Raw genomic sequence first — 24,405 nt, forward strand, 5'->3', positions numbered from 1 at the left:
GAGAGCGTAATCTTGGGTACAGGGCTCATCTACATATGATTTGAGTGTTGAAATGGGGGCATGGACAAGGAGGGGTTAGGTACGCCAACATGTGCGCTCAAGTCCAGGCTGATTGGGATGAACAAAGGAAATGTGCTTGAATTCATGCTTGCACACAGATTCATACATTTGGAATTTTTTGTGCGTACATCATTTTCTGGATTTGAGCATAAGCCAAGTTTCAGTCGGAAATCCACGCAAGTCTTTGCACATGAGGCTACTTGACAGTACACACTGTCTGCATTGTCTCCACTCCATTTCTCCAACGTTTTCATTCGTACGTGAATGCAGCGGCCTTGGGATTGTTTCCATTAAGTTTAACAAGTTTCCACTTTGGCCTCTACTAGTACTTATAGCCCACAGCTATTATGACAGGCTTGATAGTTGATGTGCTGTGGCAATGACACATTGTAAAAATGGGGATAACTTTGGACTTATAGTCTATGCCAACGTTGCACCTGCTGCTGTCACATCCACTCTGCCTCTACACTGCCCCTTTTGTCCGTGTGCATACTGCATATTGAGACTGCATAGCATCACATTTTGAGACAACAGACGCTCCAAGCAGGTGCAAGCCATGCAAGGCAGCCATCATAAATGCATAGTTAAAATCCAGCAGAACCACTCTCTACATCTCTCCAGCCTTAGGATGATTCTTAAAAGGTTTTATCTCCATGGTAACTTCTGCCACACAGACACTTCTGATATCAGTGAATGGATGTGGTATGAGTGGATGAATGTATGGATTAATGTCAACGAGCTTGAAGTTGGCTCAAGCCAAGAAAAGATGACAGAAGTGAAGTCCACTTGTTGGATATGTGACCAGGTCAAAAAGGGAACTTAATAACTTTACTTTCACTACAGCAGATAGTAGAGGCAGAATGTGTGTAAGTATAAAACAGATGTGAGTCAGCAAAGATCTTAATTTGACTAATCACTGACACAGACCAGTGCACATGAGCAAACACATAAACTCAGTGAGAGACAGGCATGGACACACTGCGTCAGGCTAACCCAGTTTCATGTGGTTGATCATTTATTTACTCCATGGACCTGAGCAGGGTTTCAAAACAGTCAACACATAATGAGTTTGTAACCCATTCATTTATGACATTTTAATTATCTCACACATTAAAACACACAGTCAGCCATAACAGTGCTTTGATGTCCCTGTTTAACCCACAATGTGTCCTATGTGGACTGGACACTGTATTTACAACTGGAGACAATTTATCCCGTGGCGGTGTTTGGAGTCATGGCGCGTCTCATATGCATGTCTGAGTTGACCTCCCAAGGCTGACTCAGATTCCACCACATCTGGGAATGCCTTCTTCCCAACAAGGGTCAGAGGAATTTTTATGTAACAGCCATGCTTCTCCTGTGTTGTCAAAACACTGTGCATGTCCACGTGTTTATGTGGCTGACCCATTTCAGTGGGAAGCATCAAGCTGTTTCTGTTGTCAATTGCATAACTCATACTCATGGCCTATGAATGCAAACAAACAAAGCAGTGGGACTCACCGGTCATCAGACCAAACCTGACCTTTGGCTCTAAAGTTTGTTGCTTTTCCTAAAAGGCGCTTGGCTTTGAAGTGGAAGGTTTAAGTTTCCACTGAAAAGTTAATGTGAGAATTCTTGATCCATATCACAAAGTGAGCGATGAAACAACATCCACTTTTTTATATTTATTTTCACAAGTTTTAAAAATCAAACAGTTTCAGTACTTTTGGACACTTTTTGAGGCAGGATACTTTCAAACCTGAGAATTACCAAATACAATGTTTAGATGAAAAAGTTTACATAACAGTGCATCTGGATCCAGAAGTGGCAACTAGAGAGCACCCCAGAACCAAGTAGAACAAACCGTCCTGCTTTATGGTCCTCTTGAGTAGACTCCATAAACTAACAGGAAAAAAAGCAACAGACACTCCTGGTAGGTCTGGAAAATTATCATAACCTCATTTTAGTTACAATTGGTTTCTAGCTTTTATTTCACTAAAATGGGCACATAACTTTAATTACATACAATTAGCAGGAATTGCACAATAATAATGTCTAAAGTATTTCATTTCAGCAAGTTAAAAGTTTGTGTTCTCACTATTGTCAAAAAAGCGGAGTTGAGACTAAAGGTGAGGGCACATGTTGATCAAGCCCTAACTCAGGCCATGAGCAATGAAGCTGATCAGGATGTGCTAAAAAAGTGGTCCAGAAAAACTAATTAAATAACTAGATACTTTTTACCGAACTTTACAAGTTTTGGGTGTGGCTGACTTGACTGACAAGTGGACACCCTGTGGCTATCTGCAAAGAGACTATCCCTGGGGATACACCAGATGCGTCTCCGGTCTGGCCCCACTCCATTGTGTGTTGTTTACGTACATCAGCTCACATTGTCTGGGTGTTAAGTCCTGCACCTTTCAGGACACAAGACAGCTGGAGTTACAAGACCAGGGAGTGTCCTCGATTCCTACTCCATTGGTGAGCCTCTCTCCATTCATGTTGTACTACTAAACCTCAAACCTGTTGACTTCTGGCCTGGCTGTGTTTACTGCGTCTTATAGAGATTTGTTCTCCTTGTTCTGTCACTGTCTCTTTTTAGGTAGTTTCGGCGTATAACTTCTGAAATGCTGAACTGTTACGCATCTGCTGTGATTTGCTGGAGCAGGGATGTGGCCGGAGCACAACTGCATGGATCCAGTTGAATATAAACTTATCTGATTTGGTGCCTTGATAGAGAGGAGCTAGACTGAAGACACATCCATCTTGGCCGTAAAGGCCAAAAGAGAGGGAAGCTAGGTTAAGTCCAACAGTTCTGATATGGCCCCCGTCAACAATGGGCTTAAAAACTCTGTCTCAGAAAAAAATAGGAAACGTCACTGACAAGCAGTGGATTCAGGGAAGGAATAAGTGAATTGTGGAGCAGCTCTTTATCAAGAACAGGATTGCAATTCAGTAAGGACTCAGGACCTCTACAGCAACTAACTGATGACTTAGCAGCACAACTTCAACAGGGTCCTCATATTGCAGCTCAGTAGGAACAAGAGACTTTTGCAGCAGCCCCCCTGGTTTTGGACTCCAGCTGGGACTGCTAACTAGTGACTGCAAGTCAAGGTTTTAGTCTTCTGTTGTGAACCAGTGGAAAAGGTTGATAGGGATAAGATAAAACATCAGCAGGTCTGATTTGGTCTTGGTTCAGGGTGTCAGGAGGGCTAACTACCGTGTAACCACGTAAGACCTTGGTCTGAACTGAGAACTATGAGCAGGTGTTGAGCATTCAGGTTAAGGAAGGTGATTATACAGTATGTGAATAATGTGAAATGGTTTGGTACAGTATGAGCCTGGTCAGTGAGGTGGAGACTGGTGAACAGGTTGGGTCGAGAATGTCAGGTGAATGCATCACATACCTTTAAGCAGGTGTCGATGCACATGATGACAAGTAGCTAGGAGTCTTAAATTAGATTATCCAGTCAATCATCTACATGGCTTCTCCATTTCAGGGTCATAGGTGGCTGAAGCCAGCCTCAGCTGTCATTATGGGAGAGGTGGAGGACACCAAAGGGACAGGTCCCTCAAGTCATAGATTCATCACGCTGCTGCAAACATTCCTCAGAGATTTTAGTCCATATTGACACGACAGCATCTCACAGTTGTTGTAGATCTCCTGGTTCACCACATCTTAAAGGAGCTCTACTGGATTAAGTTATGTTGACTGTGGAGGCTCTTGGTGTACAGGTAGCTCATCATCATGTCCAAGAAACCAGTTTTAGAGGATTCGACAAGGAGCGTTATCCTGCTGGAAGTACCGATCAGAAGATGGGTACACTGTGCTCATAAAAGGATGGACATGGTCAGCAACAATACTCAGGGAGGCTGTGGACTTTAAACCAGGCTCAGTTGGTACTAAAGGACCCAAAGTGAACCAAGAAAATATCCCCCACACCATTACACCAGCAGCCTGAACCGTTGATACAAGGCAGGATGGATCCATGCTGTCACGTTGTTGACGCTAAATTCTGACTTTACCATCTGAATGTGGAGCAGAAATCCAGACTCATCAGACCAGGCAACGTTTTTCCAATGTTCTATTGTCCAGTTTTGGTGAGCCTGTGCGAACTGTAGCCTCAGTTTCCTGTTCTTAGCTGACAGGAGGGTCACCTGGTGTGGTCTTCTGCTGCCGTAGCCCATCAGCTTTGACGTGTTGTATGTCAGAGATGCTCTTCTGCAGACTTTGGTTGTAAGCAGTGGTCCTTTGAGTCGCTGTTGTCTTTCTATCATCTCCATTCTCCTCTGACTTGTGGCATCATCAAGGCACTTAGTCCCAGAAAACTGCTGCTCACTGGATGTTTACTCTTTTTGGGACTATTCTCAGTAAACCCTAGAGATGGTCCTGCGTTAAAATCCTAGTCGATCAGTAGTTTGTGAAACACTCAGACCAACAACCAGGCCACATTCAAAAATCCCTTAAATCACCTTTCCAGATTTAAAGGGCACAGGCTGCAGGTGAGGGACACTCTGTACACCTGTGTTATTCAAACCCAATGGACAGTCAGGTCCTGTTAGACACTTTTAAAATGTAAATGCTGTAAATCTCAGTATTCTAAAGTGTTAAAGTCATCTTAACTAAAATTGGACATATAAATTTCAGAAATTAAGGATCTCTCTGACGAGCTTGTAAAGACTTTCTTTTTTTGCAGTGTGCAGCTCAGAGCAGGGCGGGGCGGAGAGAAGAGAAGAGGGCTCGTTTAAAGAGTGAGCAAGTGTGTGAGTGTGTGTGTATGTGTGAGAGAGAGAGGGAGAGGGAGAGGGGTGTCAGCTGGCTGAAAAAGTACGAGTTGAGAACAGCGTGTGTGCATGCGTTTGGATGTGCGCAAGTGTGCGTTGACGTGCGCGAGTGTGTGTACGTGTGCAAGAAAAGCGTTTCGGGGGTGGGGGGTGGGGGGACAAGGTGTAGACAACAGAAGAGCGGACGGAGTTTTTGGGGTGAAGCAGTCTGAGTGGAGATCTGGACGAAGACAGTCGGAGCGCCGGGTGCTGCTTCGCCGCGCGTCCCGGACTCGAGCCTTAGCTTCCCGCTGCTCTTTGACTACAGTAAGCACTTTGTTTCTTTATACGGAGCTCAGCACAGATACTGCTGCAAAGGTCCTTCCCATGTGCCACTGAGAGAGATGCAGAGGAGAGTAAGCGCTCTTAAACTTTCTCTACCGACGGCTAGCTGCTATAATGCTGCTGTGGACTGAGCTAGTGTTGAACTACGGAAGGCAGTGTAGCCCATAAGGATTCTTAGATAGACAGCAGTAAGTTTCTGTTGAGGGGACATGCTGATCAACAGCTGGAGTACCCAGCTATCTTGGATCTTAACCAAAGCTGTCACATTTGTATCATTGTTATGACAGAAAAACTACCACTGCAGTGCTGTACATACTGTTTACCTCCTTACTAAAGATGTGAGACTAAGCCTGAGTGATCCATCAGTGTTAGAGAGCCTCTGCTGTTACTGCCTCAGACCCTTACTGAAACTGTATTTCAGTTTCTCCCACTCTCTGCTTCCATGTAAGGGAGTTATATGAATATACAGCAGCCAAAGGGGCTGTTACATCAAAAAGGAAAAGGATAAGCTGGCTAAGAGAGTGTGTGTGTATGTGTGTGTGTCATGGTCTATCATAAAGCTCCATTAGCTGTGACTTAATGTAGGCTAATCTCTGCGCACTGCAAGACTTCCTTCTTCCTTCCTTCCTGGTGCATAAAGAGGACTACACGCCTGTTCAGGATCAGGTAACATGAATGCCAGAAGGAGCTTCTCAGAGGCAGACTAACTCCACAGTGTGGGAGCTACAGGTGCAGATGCAGTCTGCTTTGAGGCTAAACCTGCAACTGAAATGTATCCAGTGTCAGCACCTGAGTTTATTAGCACTTTAAAAGGTGTAAGATTGTGTTATGTCGCCCCACACACATACACATGTGGCATTATTAAGTTGTTCACAGCCCCATTTTATTTTCTAGAGTCCCCTGTTTGACCAGTAAAGCTGAATTACTCCCTTTCTCTGCAGGAGAAACCACAAATGTCAGCAAATGTCAAGCTGTTGGAGCTTTGGCTTTGCTTTCAGGCTTATTAGCCCCTCATACAATCAGCAGAGCTTGCCCTTTTGGCCAGCAGTCGGGTTGTTATAAACACAGGAGCAAGCCTATGTAAGAACGTGTCAGATGTAAAAAACTGGCCAGAAGAAAATTATCAGCAGCTGAAGGGCTGGCATTTCAATGTGTGTGCAACTGTGCAACTGTGCACACACATTTAGACACAGTTTCTCAGTCAGCAGAGCAACCTAAAGATAGCAGAGCCCCAGTGGAAACAGTAATTAGTGGGGTGAAAAAAAAAGAGGGAGAAGAGAGGAGGAGGAGGAGGTGGAGGAGGAGGAGGAGGAGATATTGTTCGAACCATCTGATATCTGTTATATAATGACCTGTACAATGGAGACATGCTGGGAGAGAAAGTGAAGAGAAACCAGCAGAGTCAAAGAGTGAGAGGAGCTATTTAGTGAGAGAGTGAGTGTGTGCCTGTGTGTGTGTGTGTGTGTGTGTGTGTGTGTGTGTGTGTGCATGTGTGTGTGTGGATTCAGTTTGCTCAGTCTTTGTTGGAAGCAGTGCTGGTTGCAGCACTTCCCTTCAAATCTGAAAGTGGCCCACAGGAGTATCCATCTAAACAAATGTCCACCTTAGTGAGAAAGCGCCCATATTTGTCTTGAGTAGAGAGACGTTTTGGATCAATACTAATGAAATTTACTTTTTGAGCTGACTTTGCTAACATGTGACAGCAGACTGTCATGATTTTGGGTGGCAGACTTGAGTTCCATTGGGGAACAGTTTATTAAATTTGTCTGTCATATGAGACTTCGTCAACAGGATGATTAGCTTTTACTAGCCAAACCAAAAGAAGCTGTTACAACACAAGTGATTCTGTAGCCACTTAGCATCCAGGTCTTTTCCTTTTACCCGGAATGACCAAAGATTCCTGTTTGGACTGCTTGAAATGGAAAGTCATTTCTGTGTATGTATCCACTTTCCAAGCAGAAACCTGCTCATATGCCCATCTTCCTCCTGCCCTCTTCGGCAGCAGATAATGCTGCATAATACAGCCACAAATAGCCAACTCCTGTTTCAGGTTCCCTCTAAAGGGCTCTTCCACTCTTCTCTCATTTTACCTCCCCCATTAGTCTGCAGGTGGTGAGTGCTCATGTGTGTTGCCGGCTTGGAGACATTTTCTTGTTTAGTCTTAGGCCCCAGGCTTTGTTTGGGGAGCGACGTGTGTGTGTGTGTCTGTGTGTGTGTGTCGTACACAATGGCTGTGTTTACATTGGATTTGGTGTGCACATGTTCATCCACGCACACACATGCAGGCTTTGTTTTTCTTCAGCAGAGAGAGGGGTGAAGGGTTTTTGTCTGTGTCTTTGTAGCTCGCCACATAGATATCAGTTTTACAGAATGGTGCACAGACCATGTCTTACGCTGACTCTGTAACTTTCAGTCTTATTTTCTCTCCTGTGATGGTCATTTAGGCAAAGAAGTGATCAGTTTTTTCCGTCTGTCCCCCTTTGATTCAGTCTGTGTCGCGTACTCTCTTTATGTCCAAGGTGCTGCGGAGACCAGTGGGTGACACCCCCCACAGAGGGAACCCTGAGGGAGCGCCATGGCCTTAGCAGGATGCCCTGATTACTTTTTACGACACTCCAACTACCAGGTGAGATTTATTTTTGTGCTTGTCACTAGCTTGTAGTAGCATGGTTTTTTAATATGTTACAGTTAGATTAACAATGACTTAACAGAGAGGCTCCACTAAAGCACCCCTGATTGGTCTTTTAGGTTTTTATATCAGTAATATTTGACTAAAGGTATGAGAAAAGTAACAGCTACATTTTCTTAGTTTTACCAATGATAAGTTAGCAAACACAATACCTGCTGTCCCCATGATAATAACATAATAATTGGATTTATTTTGCAATAAAACAACCAACACTTTTAGAAATTTGATGTCGCTTCAACTGAACTGTTATCTCTTTTTGGGATGAAATTTAGGGTTAATATGGGACTAGATGTTTGAATAGTAAAATAACCTGCAGCTGTTACTTGATACATGTGTTTTTTCATTACCACTTAACTATTATGCTAGTCTTTTTCAAATGGGCCAGGATGTTTGTTGTGAGAAATAGTTACCCGCAGAAAAAAAAATGCCCAAAAAGTCATCATATCATGACTTTAAAAAGTGCTTCTTGCTTATCTCCATCAGATAAGATGTAAAGCTTCCAGCTAGGGATGGGTGTCCAAAACTGCTTCCTGTTAAGAATTGAAGCATCAGCATTATTAGCCTTTATACTTAACAGTTTCCTTGTCGATTTTTTGCATCACGCCAGGACGGCCACACCCTACATAGACGTGACGTGACATGTCTCACGTCAGTCATGCTCGTCAGAAAGCAGCAGAATTTCCATAACAATGGCGGAGAGATTGAACCATACCTTCACCAAAAAAGACGCTAACAACACAAAGTGCAATTTGTGTGACGCTGCAATGTCATGTAAACACCAGCGTGTTAAAACATTTGTTGAAGCAAGCTGATAAATACCAAGAATGTTATGTCATATTTATTTACTTCTAAACTCAACTTCATGTTGTTGACACAAAAAACCTGTAAAGCTTACTTTTTGTACACAGAGGATTCAAAGGAGTAAATGCTGAGGGAATAAATAATGGCTTTGGAATTAAAAACAATCATATCAATACTCATCCCTATTACTACAAACCAGCATCAAAGTGTTGTAAAAGAAGATACACACATCAGCTTCTGACTTTTGTTCATTGCACTCTGTGTGTTGATGGTTGATGTTCATCCATGGCGCTAGGGAACCTTTCACATTTGAAACAATACCGATGCTCGGTACCTGGTTATTGGTATCGGTACTCAACAGTACCAGTTTTTAGTACTTTTTTGTGTTTATGTGGTGAAAAATATCAATTTGTTAAATAACAAAATCTCAAATTTCTTCAATGTGACATATTTATTCTTCAATATATAACCTTGCAATGCTGTGTTCATGCCCAGCATGGAAAATCGTCGACTCTTCCACTCCTTCACAGTCACAAGGATGCATTTAGGTACCTAAACACGGTACCTTTTGATTTGATGCGAGTTGGTACCCGGTACCTTTGATAGAATTCGGTAGGTACCTATCCAAGTACCTTAATTCGGTACCCATTCCTACATGGCACTGGTATAAGCTGTGGTATAACCAGGCTCAATAGCCGTGACAAATACAAGAAGGACACTAACGTTTACAGCAGACCGTAGGGATTTAAAGTACAGAAAGTAACTGAAAAGATACCTGGAAATATGGTGTGAGTTAGTAAAGCCAGTGATGTCAATTTGGATGTCTGAGACGATATAAGTTGAAGAAACAGTTAAGTGTCATTAAAGGGGACATATCATGCTTATCCGTGGTTTAATACTTACATAATAACATTACAAAATAATAAATTTGAAAACAAGACCTTTCACCCCCTGAATTTTCAAAAAATGAGATATTATATTTTTTCTGATATCCTAGAACGAGATTTGATGCCTCTGAAAATAGGTCATTGCCAGTTGGCTGTGAGATTTCGACCTTCATGAAGACACGAGGATCCTTTCTTTTTATTGGAGTAATCTGATAAAGCAGCTCCTCCTCTGTGAAGTCAGTTAGTCACACAACTGCCACCAAGGGATACACCCACCAAGAGCCGAGTATAAACATATAAACTATACATGTTACAGTACCGGTTTGACTCACCACACTGAAGCGCCCTGAGATGATCTGTGTGGAGGTGGATTTTCTTCCTCCTGAGCTGCAGAACCGTCCGGGTCTGACTCGGGGTCCAATACAAAAGGACGTATCCTACACTCTGCCATTTTATTAGTGCTATCAATGCCTTACGGTGAAGTTTTGGCAAACAGCAAACTCGCTCAGTCTGCTCCATTCAATGTGGCGATTTTGTAAATACTGCCATGCTGCAAAAACCGCCCCCTGGCTCTACCCCCTCCGCCCCTCTGATAGAACTGGCCAATCAGAGCACAAAGGGCTGTGACGTTGCGAGGTTACTGGAGGTCATTCGTCAAACAGTGCGTTTCAACGAGATCTTCAGATTGGCCTAAAATGAGGATATTGAGAACGCTATTGTGGGGAAATGAAGGAACTAAACGACTTGTACTGAGGGCAGAAATGCTTTACAGGCATCCTAGTCTGGCATAGTGAAAAGGAGAAACAAGCATGATATGTCCCCTTTAAGTTAAAGCTAAAAGTTGGTCACTGAAGTAAGATCTGCTGGAGGAAGCTGAGCTAGCTGCTAGCTTACTTAATGTGTAGTGACAGAGTCAGTTTGGAGAGATCTTCGCTGGCATGTTTGCCTGTTTCTTCGGGATAATAAGTCAAATCTTTGCTCCCTGTTAGCTCTACTAGAGCAACTTCTACCTTCTCCATCTTCTCAGGAAAAATGCATTCAGGGCTGTGGGACACTGGAACTGGTTTATAAGGTGACATCAGTCAGACTGAACATACCACATGTAGTGGAGAGAAGCTTCTTCATTTAGTAAAGGGACGGCTTTGGGTTTAAGAGACTGTTGGTGGAGGACAGTCTCAGCACTATCGTTATACAAACCTGTGAGTGTGTGTGTACGTGTGTGTGTGTGCGTGCACAGTGGCCCTGTGAGTCTGTTGCTTCACAGTGAATGACTCCCGGCCTAGTTGGGTAAAGCAGGGTGTCTCTGCAACACAACAGACCCACTTCTACCGTCCAACTCCTGCAGAATGGGTCCTTTGTTTCCAGCTCAGATTTTCTCCTCTCCGGCTCTCCAGTAACCTAAAGAATTTGGCCAAAGAGCATCATGGAGGTCTATAAATAGAGTGCTAAACAAACAACAATAACAAGCAGGGGGCCTTGTTGTGTGACATGACGTATTCCTGGGAGTGATGGGACAACGGAGGTGACGTAGCCTCAGCTGCCTTATTCCTCTTAGTCGGGGCATAGGAATGCAGCTCTGCAAACCCAAACCGTGAGACCAATGAGCCCCCGTAGAGCTGACATGAAGTTGGATTGGTTCACGTCAGCTTCCAGGAAAAGGTTTTGCACTAGTAGAACTGCACTGAATAGTGAATTGAATCCCCCATAGAAAACAGCATTCCTGCTCTCTGCATCTAGAGGAGAGAAAACAGAGTGTGATAGAGGGAGAGAAGTAGGTAACAACATTTCTGTGTGTGTGTGTGTGTGTGTGTGTGTGTGTGTGTGTGTGTGTGTGTGTGTGTGTGTGTGTGTGTTTGTTATGTAAAGCCTGCCAGTTGACATGACACAGCATGACACACACACACCCCATGGAGTCTTTCTGAAGGCACTGACTGTAGGTTTAGTGTGTAGATAAGGTGCAAATGAGCCGTCTTTTCTGCATACTTACATAACACCATACATAATGTGGGGCATGTTTGTGAATCTGGGCACTATTCCAAGCCTGTCTTCTAAAGTGTGTGTGTGTGTGTGTGTGTGTGTGTGTGTGTGTGTGTGTGTGTGTGTGTGTGTGTGTGTGTGTGTGTGTGTGTGTGTGTGTGTGTGTGTGTGTTTGTGTGTACGTGTGTGTGTGTGTGTGTACGTGTGTGTGAATGTGTGCATCTGTCTGTCTTAGTAAGAACTTTGGATCTGTGCCCAAAATGTCTCAGTATGCAGCCAGCAACTAACTCTCTCTCAGTCTCTCTCTGTCTTTTTCCTTTTCCTTTAACTCAGTGTGTATTTCTCAATGTGCATGAACGCAAGCTCTAAGTTATCATTCTTCAGAGTTCTGATAAACTCAGCTGAATTCAGCTTTTTACAAAGTGTCCACCTCAGACATCAGCACACAGTCTTGAAGATGCCGGTTTAGTCTGAGAACAAAGAGTATACAGTGATTACCTCTTACGTTATATTTAAGGTCAAAGGTCAGAGGCTGCATGCAGTGATTGTCACTTGGTACATTCAGTCTCACGGTTGTGCTTTCTAGGAAGGCGCAGCCTTTGGTGCTCTCAGGGGAAGAATGTAGCTGTGCTGAGATGTTAATGCTGAGGGCTACGGAGTGAAAGAGGAGACGTTTTCTCATAATGACAGATTGTCAAGAACAGACATGTCTTCATATCAGATTTCTTTTTCTTAAACTCTAGTGTCCAGCGGTGTAGAACCAGTTGTGCACTCAGACGGCTTCAAATTCAGAAAAAAAATAAAAAAAAATAAAAGGGCTCCTGATTTACAAACCGCTGATACTTTTTAACCCCTTACTGCCTGAATTAGTTTACAGTTATGTAGATTTTTTTGTGTGAATTTACAACACATATATATTGATAAGTTCATTCATTCAAACCTTTATTTATTCTCGAAAAAGACATTGAGGTCACCCTCATTTTTAATGTTGTCGAGATCACAGACATTGGATGAACATATAATTAAAACAACACAATCAAACAAATAAAAACGCTAAAGAATCTTCGAAACAGTTTCAGTGCGAGGAATAGTGATCAGTAATTAAAGTTTTAAACTCTGTAAGAGAGAGGAAGGCTGTTATTTTTAGAGTTAGTTTCAGTGTATTCCAAGAATAAGGGGCATCAAATAAGAATGCAGAATTGCCGAGTTCAGTGAAGACCTGAGGGACTTTAAGATTTAGCAGGTTAGATGAACGGGTCATGTAGGACCCTTCATAAAACTCTAACAGGTTTGAGAGGTAGGGTGGTAATGTGCTAGCAAGGGCTCTAGAAATGTACAAAAACCAATGTTTGTGCCATCTCTTATAAAGAGATGGCCAGCCAACCTTCTCATAGAGGAAACAAGTTATCTCATATCCATAGATATAAGGTCACTCGCTGGCCAATACATTGAGCAGTCCATTTGATCAGATCCTTGTTTGTGTAGGATATGGATCAAAGGTCATCTCAGCTGCATCAAGTCCTGACGCTGTATGTCACAAATTCATGACAAGTGTCATCAAGGAGTTGAAGTTATTATATCCATATGATCAATCAGAAGTAACCTCTGACACCAGGAAATAATAAAAAACTAAAAACAATTTCTCTGCATCGTGGTGAGTATTTATGTGACCCAAGAGACTTTCCAGAGTGTTCACATGACCATCAGCAAAGTAGAAGTCAGTTACCTAAAGGGCACTTTCTGCTGCCGATCCACTGGATTTACACCAAGAAGACTTTTTTTTTTTTTTTTTATCAGCTGGTAGGGTATCCAGGGGGCACATTATTGCATCTTATCCACTGGAGAGACATTGAGAATACACTTAATGGCATTGTATTGACTAATAGAGCATTCGAGGGCCAGAATTTTATATTCAGTCGACTGTAAAGTAAGCCAGAAGACCTTTTTTGATATTTTATCAAATGGGAGGTTACCCAGGAGGTACTTTATTATCAAATATGTTTCAAGACTATATAGAGGACATGTTTTTTATTTATTTATTTTATTGAACCGGCACTTTTTAAGTATTTTATTAAATGGCAGGGCATCCAAAAGGCACATTTTTTCACATTCAACTGACTGGAGTGGCATCTAGTAAACACTTTTTGACATTTTGTCAAGTGGTAGAGTGTCCAGAGGGTACAAGAGCAAGGGCACTTTGTAGCATTTATTCCACCCAAATGTTTATTTTCCCTTTTCTTAACATTTTAACAACTGGTAGGGAATCCAGGGAAAATATCTTTACATTAATCTACTGGAGGGACATCCAAAGGGTGCTGTTTTGTATTAAACCTCTGGGGAGTTAGCCACAAGAACATTTCATGTGTTTTTGACTGAAAGAGCAGCAGATAAGACACCAGAGGTTTACCTACAGCCAGTATCTGTCATTTTTGAAACAAGTGCAACTCTAAGGCTCCATTTAAAAAAAAAAAAACATAATGTATAGACCCCTGTGAAGATGATGCTTCAGTTTGTTGTGCTGAGGTAGATACATTGAAGAAATCACTGTGGTTTGGGCTAAGAACAAAGGTTGGGTCCTCCAACAGGAGAATAAACCATGTCATAGTCAAACAGAACTGTGAAGAAGATCATTTCTATCCCAAACCTGCTGCAGATCCCTGATCCCCTGGTTATATGAAATGACATTTGAGGAAAGCTTGTTATCACAGTTAAAAACAGACTAATTTTGATCCACTTGGAAACTCGGCAAAAAAAAAGTTTTTCAAACTGTTATAATCAGCTCTTTGTTTGCAACATGTGATGAAACTACTGCAAGTTTATCTTCTGGAGTCATCAGTGACATAACCTGGATACCTTGAGGAAATGATCATCTATCCTCCTCTGACAACCGTACATACAGTTCAACAGTTCAACAGTTCATCCAAAGTGACGTACAACAAGAACTTAGACAGAAGGAAAACCTAGTTGGTGCAACAACAGTGCTGCTAGTTATTCGGCTGCAGGTGCTGCCATTAAGTGCAGAATTTTTTTCTTTTTTTTTCTTTTAATAATGTGGAATACTCTAGCTAACAAACCACAATTAATTGATGCAACAATACAGTTTAACCTTCAACAAAATTCAGGAATTAGTGCTGAAAAATCACTAAGAGCTGGGTCTGAGATCTTCTGACTCATTGTACCCCTGAGGACAAAGAGGAGAAGGGTCAGATTCAGTGATTCAGTGTTCCCTGAACAGATTAGTTTTCAGATATATCTTAAAAGTAGAAAGGGACTCTGTTGATCGTATAGAGTTAGATAATTCATTCCGCCATTTGAGCACAACAGAGAAGAAGAGTCTGGCTAGTGATTTGAAGCCGTGCTGGGCTGGGAGCACCAGGCGACTTTCACAAGCAGAGCGTAGTGGGCGAGAGGGAGTGTAAACCTGGATGAGGGACCCCAGGTAGGCAGGAGCTGCTCTTGTCATTGTTTTGTAAGCCAGAAGAAGAAGAGCTCTGAATTTGATTGGAGTTGCTACTGGAAGCCAGTGAAGAGAGATTAACAGCGGGGTGACGTGTGCTGTTATGGACTGGTTGGAGACCAGACGTGCTGCTGCATTCTGGGTAATCTGCAGAGGTTTAAAGCACACGCAGGGAGGCCTGCTAGGAGAGAGCTGCAGTAGTCGATGCGTGATATCACAAGGGCCTGAACCAGAAGCTGTGTGGCCTGTTGTGTCCATGTGAGCCTTAAAGGTCAGCTGGTCATCAATCATGACATCCAGATTTCTGGCAGTTTGTGGCACAAGTTGATTGGAATCAAGCAGGACATACACGCCTCTGGAAACAGATCAGTCATCTTCTAGTTACAGAAACAGAAGTTGATGTTTGATGATCAACACCTAAGACGTTCGTTCTTTCTCTGCACCATTTTCGTCACTCCCCCATTCATTTCATCTTCCTTATGTTGTTCTTGTTGGTATGTTTCTGGTTTGTCTCAATTCACCAGTGGGAAATAAGTGAGACTGGATTTTACTCCGGCTGCATTAAAGCAGTATAAACTCCTTGCAACTTAAGTTTGTTTCATAACAACATCATGACGTAAATTGGTCAGTAGTCAAAATGCAGGCTTTGTCATGTTCAGCCTTAGTTTGTCTCAGCAGCAGATTTGTCTTTCACTTGGAAATTTTTGATTCAGAGCTGATTGTTTGCAGCACTTGCACAAACACACACATATCTAATTATAGAAGTGAACAAATCACTGTTAGACGAGAGCAACGATGTCATTAGGACCAACTGTGTTCAGCACATAGACTGTTTGTCCTGCACACACCAAAGCATGTTGATAGTAACAAGTCAACACTGTTCCTCACACAGACAAACTGCAGAAGGAAACCTGAGCTCTTCCCATGTGGAGACGTCAGGCCCCGAGCGCACTTTCAACATTTATATGTAGAATCTGTAAATAAAGATAAGTTATGTAAAGACCGTGTGCTGACCTTTCCAGCCTAGTTGATTATTTGAATAATGCTGTTTGAAAAGTTAAAACACAAGACCCGAGCTTTGACTTACAAGTGAAAACATTTCATTAACAAAGCCCTTTCTGTAACATGCCCTTATGAATGTAATGTCGTGAAATAACAAGTGGTTGTTTCTACAGTAAACACCGGTTCCTGGTGAAAAACAATTCCTCTGAAAAACTACTGCCCACTCAGTTTTACCTTTTTTAAGTTATCAGATCCTGCCCTTGGAAGACGTGGTACATCACTGAGGTAACATGTAGGTATTTCAAATTGTAGAGTAAGAGATGTTACGCGAAAAAAAAACTCGTTTAAGAGAATGCGCCCTCTGAAAAGCAAGGGAAGTTCCTAAAGTTACATGTTTACAAGTCTCTATATATGTGAGCTACCCATCCAATGACCACATACAACTGGCAGATTATTATTGTTTTCTTAACCTTGAAAAAACCTTGAAAAAACAAGGGTCTGCTGGACATGGGACTCCCGAACTGTAGTTACAGACTAAACATACATCTATTCTACTCTTGTAGATGTTGTTGTCTGTGATGGTGACTTGTACTCTGACTGGACAAATGCCATCAGCTTTCTAAAGCCTTCTCCTTCCAGAAAACTTAATGGGAGCATATCTCCGTTACTATTTTGGTTATTAGCAGGCCAGTCTTCCCCGCTCTAGTTTCGTCACAATGACATATGCTAACAGGGCTAGCAACTGACATGAAGCGAGACTGCCTGTTTCTTGCTTCTGTTGTTTTCTTCCTGTGCTTTCAGCCCATGTGGTTAAGCACTGAACAAGTATCTCTATGGTACACAGGTTTAAACCTCATATCTTGCACTGCATATTAACTGAATTATTTCGATCAAAGTACATCCAGACATCACTTTTCTTAACTGGCACAGTGCAGGTGAAGTAATATGGTTGTAGAAGTCATGAGTTTGTATCCTGTTGGTTATTTTGTAACCAGTTACAGTGGCTTGAAAAAGTATTCATACCCCTAGAACTTTTCCACATTTTGTCACCTTCTGACCACAAACATAAGTATATTTTGTTGGCATTTTATGTGAAAGATCAACACAAAGTGGCACACAATTGTGAAGTAAAAGGAAAATTAAACATGACTTTCAAATTTTTTTACAAATAAAAAACTGAAAAATGTGGTGTGCAAAAGTATTCAGCCCCCCTGTGTCAATATTTAGTGGAACCACCTCTTGCTGCAATTACAGCTGCAAGTCTTTTGGGGTATGTCTCTACCAGCTTTGCACATCTAGAGACTGGAATTTTTGCCCATTCTTCTTTGCAGAACAGCTCAAGCTCAGTGAGATTAGATGGAGAGCGTTTGTGAACAGCGGTTTTCAGATCTTGCCACAGATTCTCGATCGGATTGAGGTCTGGACTTTGACTGGGCCATTCTAACACATGAATAAGTTTTGTTTTAAACCATTCAATTGTAGCTCTGGCTTTATGTTTGGGGTCGTTGTCCTGCTGGAAGGTGAACCTCTGCCCCATTTTCAAGTCTTTTGCTGATTCCAACAGGTTTTCTTCAAGATTGCCCTGTATTTGGCTCCATCCATCTTCCCATCAACTCTGACCATCTTCCCTGTCCCTGCTGAAGAAAAGCAGCCCCACAACATGATGCTGCCACCACCATGTTTGACAATGGGGATGGTGTGTTCAGAGTGATGTGCAGTGTTTGTTTTCCACCACACATAATGTTTTCCATTTAGGCCAAAAAGCTCCACTTTCGTCTCATCTGACCAGAGCCCCTTTTTCCACGTTTGGTGTGTCCCCCACATGGCCTCTGGCAAACTGCAAACGAGACTTCTTGTGGCTTTTTTTCAACAATGGCTTTCTTCTTGCCACTCTTCCATAAAAGCCAGATTTGTGAAGTGCACGACTAATTGTTGTCCTATAGACAGATTCCCCCACCTGAGCTGTGGATCTCTGCAGCTCCTCCAGAGTTACCATGGCCGTCCTGGCTGCATCTCTGATCAGTGCTCTCCTTGTTCGGCATGTAAGTTTAGGTGAACGGCCATGTCTTGGTAGATTTGCAGTTGTACCATGCTCTTTCCATTTCTTGATGATGGATTGAATAGTGCTCCGTGAGATGTTCAAAGCTTGGGAAATCTTTTTATAACCTAACCCTGCTTTAAACTTCTCCACAACTTTATCCCTGACCTGTTTGGTGTGTTCTTTAGACTTCATGATGCTGTTTGCTGACCAGTGTCTTCTAAGTAAACCTCTGAGGGCGTCATACAACAGCTGTATTTATACTAAGGTTAGATTATACACAGGTGGGCTCGATTTAATCATTAGGTCAACAGCTGATCGTTCGGCAATCATCAGGCAACTTCTGAAGGCAACTGGTTGCACTCAGATAAAAGGGGGCTGAATACTTTTGCACACCACATTTTTCAGTTTTTTATTTGTTAAAAAATTTAAAAGTCATGTATAATTTTCATTTTACTTCACAATTGTGAGCCACTTTGTGTTGATCTTTCACATAAAATGCCAACAAAATATATTTATGTTTGTGGTCAGAACGGGACAAAATGTGGAAAAGTTCAAGGGGTATGAATACTTTTTCAAGCCACTGTACATACAGCCAGGCAAAAAGAAATAGCTTGGTGACACATGTAGTGCTGTACAAGTTCAAGGTTTCTAGACAAAAGCAGCGCTTGCAAATGTGAGCGGCTAACAAAATGTTACCTGAATAATGGGGTCAACGGCGAGTAAGGATGGGTACCAATTTAGGTACTTTTGTTGGTACCAACCAAATTCTGTCAAAAGTACCTGGAACCGATTCACGTAAACCAAAAAGGTACCCTGTGTAGGTACCTAAACACATCCTTGTGACTGTGAAGGGACTGGAAGAGGTAGCTGATTTTTCATGCTGGACATGAACACAGCACTGCAAGGTTATATAATGAAGAATACACATGTTACAACAATTGAATTTTTAAAAATATTTTATTAATTAATAAATTGGTATTTTTTACGACACAAATACAAAAAAAGGTACCAAAAATGCCCTTGAGTCCAGGTACCAATTGCCAGGTATCTTAGCTTAGCAGTTAGGTAATGTTTCCCAAGAAAACTCTGATTCAGGATTTACAGCTTGAAGTTTTACTGAAGAACTGATTTCTTAAAGAAATGTACATTACTCTCTCTCAGGAGATTCATATTCTGTTCATTCAAAAAGGTATAAATCACCTTATTTATCAAAATAACAAAATAGCGCAAGCCTGATGCTAACGTATATGGAAACTGCATTGATATGCTCGCAGTTAGCATACATCAGTGTAACTTCAGCTTCAGAACAGAATTTCAACTTTCATCACAGAAACATATCACATCATCTCTTTGTAAAAAATACTGAGAATTTTAAATGCCAAAAGCTAACGAGCTAATGAAAGGCTCATGGCTGACTTCATACCTACAGGAAGCTTCCAAACAACTTAAACAATTGCTATAACCACTTTGAGACACTAGATGGCCTACTTGAACTTTTAATATATTACAACACAATACATCAACGTCACATTGTGTACAATTTTTACCTGTTTCTGTGTAATTATGCCCAGAAATATCCAGACTCAGGGACCAATTACATTTTATTTACTTACAGTATAAACTCAATTGAATGTTGTTGACACAGAAAACCTGTAAAGCTACTTTTTGTACCAAGAAAATTCACAACAGGAATTGATAAGGGAATGGATAAAGAATCAGATGGATAAGCAGAATCAATAAGGGCATCGGTATTGATAAAATCTTATCAATTCTCATCCCTAGTTTCAAATGTAAGAGGTACCCATTCCTAGCGGCCAGTACCCTAGTACTCAAGTACTCCTACCCTTCCCTAGCAGTGATCTGAGTGGATCACTAGAAAAATGAATCCATCTTTTAAGAAATTGTTCCCTGAGAAATTTTGGTGCGACTTGAATTGTCTCTGTGCCAAAGAATCTGCAAACCAGTTTTTAAGGAAGTGATTGTCACCACCCCCAAAAAAGTTACCTTTGGTGCTGACACTGTTTTGTGCCACTCTGATTCCAAAAAACAACACGTTGAAGATCATTTTTACCCCACCCCTCTCAACAAAAGGCAGAAACTGTCTGATATTCCTGTTTTGAGGTTACGTAACTTAGACATACATACTGTGTATCACGTCACTAAGCAGCTGTTTGTAGTGGTGCCTGGAGTAGCTAAACATGCAGTTTCTCTTTGTTTTCTCACACACTGCTCATTCTTAGCTCCTTGTTTTGAGTTATGAAGAAAACTTTTTAGCCTCACTTTTGAGTTTACCATGGCTGATGCTGACATTAGTTCACCATCACCTTGTTGTCACTCAGCACCAAGCATGAGCTTGGTTTGTAAAGAGGGCTGTCACAGAGCACTGTGGAGCTCACTGTGAGATTTTCTGTGAGTTTTAGTTGGAGTCCATTTTTCTGATGGTAATGCTCTTTTTCATTTTGCATATTGGTTTGTATTTTGTTCACATGATAGTTAAGAGATACTTAATATCTGACACAGACAAGTTCTTTAGTTAGTGAGCTCTAGCTGAAGCCTGCAGACTTTCTTTGTCAGCCCTCAGGCCTTGCAGCCAAGCTGCCTTCCTTGGAAAGCTTTTGGCTGTTGCTTCTCACAGCTATAAATCTTACTCGGGGCATTTATGGATGTTTTCGAAGCACTGAGGGGAGCTGTCAGTGTGTGCGTATGTGCATACGTGCATACGTGCACGACAAGACCCCTGGCCAAGAGCAGTTCCTGGAAGCAATGCTTCCGCGTTCTGCTTTTTCCTAGAAAAGGGAAGATTGAAAATTTGTTTGGCCTCCTTCCCTCCCTTTCTCCTCTGCAGCTTTTTTTTGCCTTGAGGCTGCTTCGAATTAGACAATGTGTGAGGAACTTGGCAGAGTGTGTGTGTGCATCTCCAGACGTGTGAGGTTGTATAAGTGTGCCTGAGCTGGTATGTTTTTGCTCTTGAAAATGATTGATGTTTTATTTTCTTTAAACCAGTTTGTGAAATTTTTAAATGGGAGGAGTCAGAAAAAATCAGCATGTTTAAAGCATGACGGAGAAAGAGAAAGGGATCATGAGAGAGGGGAAGAGATGGACAGAAGGTGAGAATGGAAAGAGAGAGACAGGGCAGGGGGTCGATGAGTCATTGTGCCACAGGGTGAAAGGTCACTGACCCCTGAACTTGTGGCTCGATGTTCCTCGAGAGCAGAGATGTATGTCTTTCCCTCTGATTGTTAAAAAGTGACTCAGCTGACATGTATAACATCTTGAGGGCACTGCATGTTGTTACTGTATGGACTCTCTGATTGTCTTCTGTTTTGACAGGAAAGCATGGACCACACTCCCTCACGCAGGCCTGAGGAGCTGATAGTTCCAAGTTTTCAGAGCTCCGCCAGTCAAAATTTGCCGCATCATCACGGTAATGTTGCCTGCTTATCTGAACTGCGTCAGAAGTGTTGACAGTCATCAGTCATAAAACAAAGCGTGCACTCTTTATTGCCCAAGGTCTTTGAGCTTTTTGCACAAAAAGTTGGATGACCCAGATCTATCCATGTTTTTCCACATTCTTCTCCCACCTTTTTATGGTGTCTCTCTCCTCTGGCCAACAAGTTATTTGCGAGCCCGCAGAATGCCTGATCTGTATTCCTAGAAATCCCTCCTCTTCATTTCTATCTCGATCTTCATCTGGAACATACTACCCCTTCAGCACTGAAGACTGGGCTGTAAGTTTAACCCCCTGCCTCCCATCCAAGACTGAGCGCCGCACTGCGCAGCGCTGTGGTTTTTGGGAGCGCACAAATTCATACTGGATGTGTCTCTAGAGCGTCGCTCCATGCAGCGCAGGCAGTGCCCATAGCAGCTGGATACCCAAGGTCACAAGATCACAGGAGAACCACATCTCCCTGCAGGAATCCCACCCATGACAACGTACTTGCATGGTGATTAATTAGCATGTTAAACTCACCTGGCCCTCCCAAAACTTCAGCTCCTTCAGTCCATGGCTTCTCCTTTCTGTTGGTGTCCTTATAGAAGGGTGGTCTTATGTCGTATAGAATCATGAAGTTTTCCACCTCCAAGATGAACTTTTCCTCCTCCAATGCATCACATTTCCTCTGGCTTTGACCTCCTGATGACTTCTGGCAAAGTGCCAGTGACGTAGTTTTGACAACAAGGAGGAGATGTACGGTCTGGAGCCAGAACACGGAGCTTTATTTTGAAATGACCGGATACTCTGATTGTTTTCACGTCTGATTTCCTGTTTTGTATGATCGGCTCTGCAGAGATTGGCGCGTTTCTGCTGCGCACTGGCAAAAATAGACTCATGTGTGAATTAGGGTTAAATTTTTAGATGTGCTCAGCAATTTTTTTTTACTACCCCCTTCCCAATATGCACATGCATGTGATGATCTGCTCTCAATATATTGCCAGAAATCCCTTCAGCAATTATGGAAAATCATGGGATTCCTTTTGGAAAGCAGCCAGCCTGAGGAGAGCAGAGGTTGTAAATTCTCCCAGCCTGGCCTCTTTTTTTTTTTTTTCCTCCGTTTGGTTGGTAGTTAAGTTGTCTGCTCTGCTGATGTGTGGTGGTCATGCTCATGTGAGAGAATTAAATACGGCTTCACGTGAAGGGGGTGAGCGGTTGGGATGTTTTTATATAGGCCTGTAGGTCAGCCAGTGCCTGGCAGAGGGGAGTTTATGGAAAGTAGGCCACAAGCCTGAGGGACAGTCAGAGCTGAGGGTACGCAGGTTTGTGCATAGACTGCAGGAACCAGAGAGGACTTCATACAAATTTATACAGTTCAGTTGGGAACATAAAAACCATTTGAGCTTAGGTCAGTAATTCTGGGTGATTCAAACTGCTGCCAAAGTTAAGATGTTGATCTGGACCCTGCAACAGTTCAAAACCTGAAAGGTACAGTCAGTGTAAGAGAGGCAGCAGAACATTACGCTGCATGTCCTCTGCCTTTCCTGATTGATGCTAACAGCACAGACACAGACTATGCCAGCATTAGAAAGAGGGTAAGCAATACTACAGGTATCACATGACCCCATTTTAGCTGCTTTGAACTTTATTTTCTATATAAAATGCTGGTTTGGCCTAAGTTAAAGAGAGGTGCTGCTAACTGTAGTGAAATGTTCAGTTTGAGTCTGACCTTTGCTCTACTGTAGAAGTGAAGAGGGTCTTCAGATGTGTTTCTTTCAGCTCCAATACATTTCTAGAATTGAATCAATCTGAAAATTTAAAGACTTTCAGAGACTTCTTCATGCTTTTTTTGGTTTGGTTGGATTTCTGTCACGTCTGTTATCCAGGTCTTGTCTTCTGTTAGCTTCAGCCTGGCTTCTTTTGCTCACTTTTTGTGCTGGAATCAATTTTGTATCATTAAATCAGGGCTGGAAAGATGTGCTTCTCTCCGTATTCAATTCTTGTATTTTCTTTGGGTGCTGATTTGATTTAAACTGCATTTCTTCAATATTATATTTTTGCGATTTCTAGTTCACTTTTTTTTCTCACATATGAGTCATTTTTGGGATTTATTCAGGGATTGGACATCATGTTGTACTAGAAAGTCGACAAAAAACATTTATGCCCTCTGCTGTAACTGTTTTCCAACCCTGCTTATAAACAAAGACTTAAATGAAAGATTTAAATTCATAAAAAAAAGATAGTAAAACAAAAAAATCCCATTTTTTATGTGTATCAATGTTTTCTTCCACCCCTACAATCAATGTCAAGAATTCCATGTGATCAGGCTCTTCAGTATACCTTTCATCTTCTTACCCTTCCTGAGCCTGCGTGTCCTCTCAGATCAGCTGATGTGGACTTGCTGTCCTGCAAAGTCTGACAGAAGACTAGGGGCTACCAGGCTTTGCACTCCAGTCTCTGAAACCCTGGAAAAATGACCTGCTGAAATCTTGAACATTACAAATGTCTTCTGAGTAAGTGTAAATGTAAGCTCTCATTTGAGGTAACTCTTCACAGAACAAACTCTCCACAGAGGTATCATCAGCCCAAGCTAAACAATATTCAAGTCGTGAAATTAAAATAATGTACTTGTGTGTTTTTTGGGAGGTAATGATTCCAAATGATACAAAACCGCACCTCTTCAAGGCTGTATGTTAGTTAATATTGTACATTAGCATGCTAGCATGTTCCCAGAGACAATATTGACATGCTGATGTTTTGAAGTTTATGTTTTTTGAGACTGGTTATACAAGTTATTGTTTTCATACAAACATTTAAAAATAAGTATAAATGGAAAACAAGCCTAGGCTGCTGGTGACGTCATTAGTTATGCAGGCATAGTGGTTACAGTTATGTCACTGGCAGCTGATACAGACAGTCAGCCAAATGCCAAATATTGGCCCTGATATCAGCCAGGACTGATAACAGGTTCATCCT

The 24,405-nt window shown here is 42.1% G+C and overlaps 1 protein-coding gene across 2 annotated transcripts in view; it reads left to right on the plus strand.

The window, feature by feature from the left end:
* The first annotated feature begins 4,798 nt into the window (after positions 1-4,798).
* The window catches only part of LOC141803008 (growth factor receptor-bound protein 10-like), a 56,593-nt gene continuing 36,986 nt past the window's right edge, over positions 4,799-24,405 (plus strand). The window contains exons 1-3 of one of the 2 annotated variants that reach the window (XM_074686867.1): positions 4,799-5,127; positions 7,665-7,771; positions 21,330-21,423. In XM_074686867.1, the coding sequence (XP_074542968.1) occupies positions 7,721-7,771; positions 21,330-21,423 (145 nt within the window). In that variant the 5' untranslated portion in view covers positions 4,799-5,127; positions 7,665-7,720. Of the gene's footprint in view, positions 5,128-7,664; positions 7,772-21,329; positions 21,424-24,405 lie in introns of those variants that run through there. The other variant, XM_074686869.1, reaches the window with a different exon arrangement.

This window comes from Halichoeres trimaculatus, unplaced genomic scaffold (assembly GCF_033239565.1).
Source record: "Halichoeres trimaculatus isolate MK-OKI-2021-1 unplaced genomic scaffold, fHalTri1.1 fHalTri1_scaffold_14, whole genome shotgun sequence".
NCBI classification, from domain to species: Eukaryota; Metazoa; Chordata; class Actinopteri; order Labriformes; family Labridae; genus Halichoeres; species Halichoeres trimaculatus.